This window comes from Megalopta genalis, chromosome 2 (assembly GCF_051020955.1).
Source record: "Megalopta genalis isolate 19385.01 chromosome 2, iyMegGena1_principal, whole genome shotgun sequence".
NCBI classification, from domain to species: Eukaryota; Metazoa; Arthropoda; class Insecta; order Hymenoptera; family Halictidae; genus Megalopta; species Megalopta genalis.
Genome location: NC_135014.1, coordinates 30,878,319 through 30,882,475, shown reverse-complemented (window position 1 = coordinate 30,882,475; position 4,157 = coordinate 30,878,319). Strand labels below are relative to the sequence as shown.

The window sequence follows — 4,157 nt, the reverse complement described above, 5'->3', positions numbered from 1 at the left end:
TTTTTCCGTGCGTAGCCGACCATCGTTTTTGAATGTACGTTCGTTCAATAACATCGCGCACGCATTCGCCGGCCGGATGGCGGAAAACCATTTTTAATAATGTTTCCCGCGGATTTAGCAACATTATTCCGGTGGAGCCGCGCAACGGCTTTCATATTCGACTTCCTTAACAAATAAAATCAGGCGTCCGCGGCGATTTTAATTCCTCAAAGGGATATTAAAATGCGGCGAATGGGACACGATCTGCGCTGAACCGGAAGCACGGTTTACTCTTTTACGCGCAGCAACGACGACAATGGAATTTTCATTTTGCGCTCGGCCCGCCGCAAAACTGATCGCAATCCCCGCTGTAATATCGCGAGAACATCGCGGCTAATCACGGTCGGCGCCGCGCAACGGAGATTTCAAGAATAACTATTTTTTTCCCTCCCTCCCCCCCCCCTCGCGTCCACTCGATTGTTGCTTTTTCCACCGTCGATTGAAATCCGTTGACGTGTACCATTCGCGCGCGCGTTTCAGGTTATAAAATGGTCGCGGGGCCGTTGTCCCGTTCTGTCATGATCACGCTCCAAACGACTGTCCCCCGTAAACAAATGACAGGATTCTTTTTTTTCCTTTTTTTTTGATATCTCGCGACGTCAAGTTGTAAAAATCGATTACACCTCGTGGCGGTGTCCGATGGCGCCCGACGCTCGTCGGGTTTCCGAATGAGAGTTTACCATGTGTTCCGTCGACGGTGGGATTCGCGAAACGATGAGGACATCCCGGCCCTATGAACGGCAGAAAATTCCGGCCAACCAGTGAAAAACACCGCGAAAACATTCGCCGCGTCCGTCATGGAGACCGTCTACGCCGTAATGTGCTCCTTAATCCTGATGCTTCCCCTCATCGTCCAGCTGTACATGCTAATCGTACGTAATTAGGGGCCCAGCGGTTTGTCTCCTTACGCGCCGATCTCGTGCGCGAGACTCTTTTAAATCTGGTAATATCTGCTTTTAAGGAGAGGTTATAATTTACCATTTTCTTTTTTTCATTACTCGGTCACGCCTGTAACTTCGATTTACTTGCAGTCAAATCTTTTTAACGTAAGATGCATTCGTGTCAACATATATCAATTTTATTTTTCCGAAATCTTTTATTTCTATTTTATTTTCATTTTTGCGACCTTTTTTTCATCTTTCCTTATTCCTTCTCTTTTATACTTTCATTATTTTCTTTTTTAATTCTCTTATGCACTAAATACTATAATTTTGCAATATAAACTATACGTTATACGCTTCGTTGTAAAATGTACTTTGAATTTAATAAGATGTCTACTTATTTGAAATATACATTTTGCTCGCCTCTTATTGGTTAACGTTTTTCGTCAATAACTCGTGAACGAAGCCGCGGATTTTATTTCCGCTAAGGAAAAAGTTACTTCAAATGACCCCTCAGGAACCTCTAATTTCTCAGAAATACCACAATTTTTGGACACCCTGTACATAAACCGTAAGAAACGCTGTACGTCCATAAGATGTCGCGAATTACACGCGTATATCGCGGATTTCTGACCGCAACAGAAACGAATAATAAGACAGGCTCATCCTGCTGTCCATCTCCTGTCAAACTGACATCCCTAAAATCCTCCGCAGACGGACCCCACGAAACTGTTCACCATCTTCCACTACTACGCGAGCGACGAACAGGCGGCGAAAGATCTGTCGCCGAAGCTGTTGGAGCACTACTCGAGGAATCGGTCATCGTTCGATTCGAAATCGGACTCGGAGATGCTGGCAACGACCTTGAAGAGCGTGTCGTCGACGCCGGCAGCGTTGTCGCGGATTTGGTCCACGACAAGCGCGAAGAAGAAGGGCTCGTCCTTCGCAGCGGAGACGAAGCACTCGTTCGCGTTCGTCGAAACCGACGCTGCACTGCCGTTGGTGGGAATCGGTTGCACCTACAGCTGGTACAGGCACAAAGCTTTCGAGGAGTGCCTGCTGGACCATTATGGGCCCAGGTACCCGCCCGGCGAGGTGGTGCTGAACTCGATGCAGCTGCATCTGCTGGACTCGAGGAGCAGCCTCGGCCCCGGCACGACCGGTCTCTTTGACTTCGTCAAAGAGAGCGAGCCGGCGCTGAACGGTCCGGAGGTGTCGAGGAACCTGGAAATTGAGTATCTTAATCCGTTGGATCACTTTGTGACCAGGCAACTCCGCAGACCCTTGACCGAGGAGAGAGCCACCGAAACGCCCGGCGACCGCCACGAACTGGATCGCCGGGCGTCATCTGACAACGCGGCCCCGGATCCTATCAAAGCCGTAATCACCGCCCGGGAAAAGAATGCCCGGATCAATCGGAGATCCGGCAAAAAGATCGAAACAGCCCGCAAACGGGATTTGTCTTCGCTTAGGCGTGTTTAGGGGAGGTCCGGCCACCGGCTAGGCCTCTTTGAGCGAGAGCAGAACCCGCGGATGGATTGGACGCGGGACCGATCGAAGGACGAAGGACGTCTTTCACGGATTTTCTCGTGAACAAAGTGCGCAAAAACCTATAAGTGATTGAACGAACGTTCGATCGAACACCTAAATGGTCCGATCGCGTCGTCGACTTGATTGGTAAAAGTTGAAGTTTTTGGGATGATGGTCTTCGCGAGGAACGTTCGCGTCGCTGTCGGTGGCTTTGATTCCAAAATCGGAACAATGTCGGATAAACTGGCAAATGCGAATGGCGGACGGCAACATCGATTAAGAACGATAGCGATTCGCCTCTTCGCGAAGGAGCTTCGCAAACGTGCCACAGTCCGCAGAAATTGTTGCCAAAAAGCCCTCGTCAGATCGAGAAACCGAAATCCGCCGGGGGAAAAAAGAACTGGCGCCGCCGCCGCCGCCGCGGCGGGATGAAAAATGGCGTCGGCGTCCGTAAAATTCTGGGGGAAATCGGAACAAGCAATTTCACGGAACGAGACACTTTCGCAACTTTCGGAAGCGTAGATTTAATTCGGAGCGTTTTATGAACGATCGCCGATTCCGGCGGTGGATTCCACGGGGTCGCTCGAAATTCCCGGCGGCGGGATAAGAGATGTCCGATTCTAATTAACGATAAGGAAAGGAGGCGATTTCCGGATCGCCAATAATGAACATTAGGTTTAATTGAATCCTCCTGGCGGGAAGTTCATAGAAGACGTAAAACAAACTATCGCCATGCGGGCCACGTGGGACCGTATTCACCGGCCGGATCCCTATAAATCCTTTTCTCTCCTCGTGCAGCCCGCCTTCCATCTTCTACGCTCTCCTCGGCCGAGTTTTTTCGCCGAGCTGCGACTGCCAGCTTCCGGTCTGGAATTTCCGGCTTAGCTTAAGAGCTAATAGCACCGCGCCGGGAGAGAGAGCTTCACTTTTCTCTGCCGCCGCGCGCGGATCCCTGTATCGGACCCGCTCCCTTCGATTTTCTTCGCCCTGGAATCGCTCCTACGGCTAAATTAATTCCCGTCCGCCATTTCCAACAACGACGCCGTGCGGGAAACACTAATGAATCATTCGAATGCAACGGATCGAAACGGAACCGCCCGGAAAACTGTTCGCGTAGATTCCGCGCCGCTAATTCTTTCAAATATCCGAGCGACGCTCGATCCGAAAGGACGGTCTTTTCTTCGTTGACTTAGGCTCTATGCGTTTGCAATCAATTCTCTTGCGGAATTATGGTTGCGTTAGATCGCTGTGTAGTGTAATATAATAGATAGACCGCGGATTTTACGAATTTATGGCAGAAATGATTACCTGAATCAGAATATCGCGAAGAAACTATTGTAGAAGAATTTAATCATATTATTACGCCATAATTAACTTATCAAAATTATTGAAAGTAACAATTTGTGTTTGTTTAACTTCTGTTTCTTGCGATCGTCTTGGACAATTTTTATTTCACACCAAAACCACGATCTGATAATAACTGCTGCGTGACCGACGTCGAATTTGCAGCGAATTAGATTTTTTACTTTTTCTACTTTCAATAGCTAATTGAATTTTTATATTCTGATAACTGTTTTATGCGATGTTTGCTATAGTTTGATATTTCTTGTTATTTCTGTCTTGCTGTAAAAAAGAACATGGACGTTTATCGCGACACCAAAATGGCGGACGTCGAGCGACGGAAGGTAAATGTCCTAAAAAACAAAT

At 48.3% G+C, this 4,157-nt stretch overlaps 1 protein-coding gene across 1 annotated transcript; it reads left to right on the top strand.

The window, feature by feature from the left end:
* The first annotated feature begins 575 nt into the window (after positions 1 to 575).
* LOC117225391 (uncharacterized) lies at positions 576 to 3,865 on the top strand. Its single transcript, XM_033478914.2, has 2 exons — positions 576 to 911; positions 1,635 to 3,865. Exons 1-2 carry the CDS (start codon positions 837 to 839, stop codon positions 2,400 to 2,402), a joined length of 843 nt encoding a protein of 280 aa, XP_033334805.2. The 5' UTR covers positions 576 to 836; the 3' UTR covers positions 2,403 to 3,865.
* Positions 3,866 to 4,157: the final 292 nt, after the last annotated feature.

Bases quoted from the DNA above. Each gene is read 5' to 3' on its own strand.
- LOC117225391 (XM_033478914.2), top strand. From the start codon at position 837: ATGGAGACCGTCTACGCCGTAATGTGCTCCTTAATCCTGATGCTTCCC. The intron at 912-1,634 runs GTACGTAATTAG...AATCCTCCGCAG, and splicing joins TCCAGCTGTACATGCTAATC to ACGGACCCCACGAAACTGTT.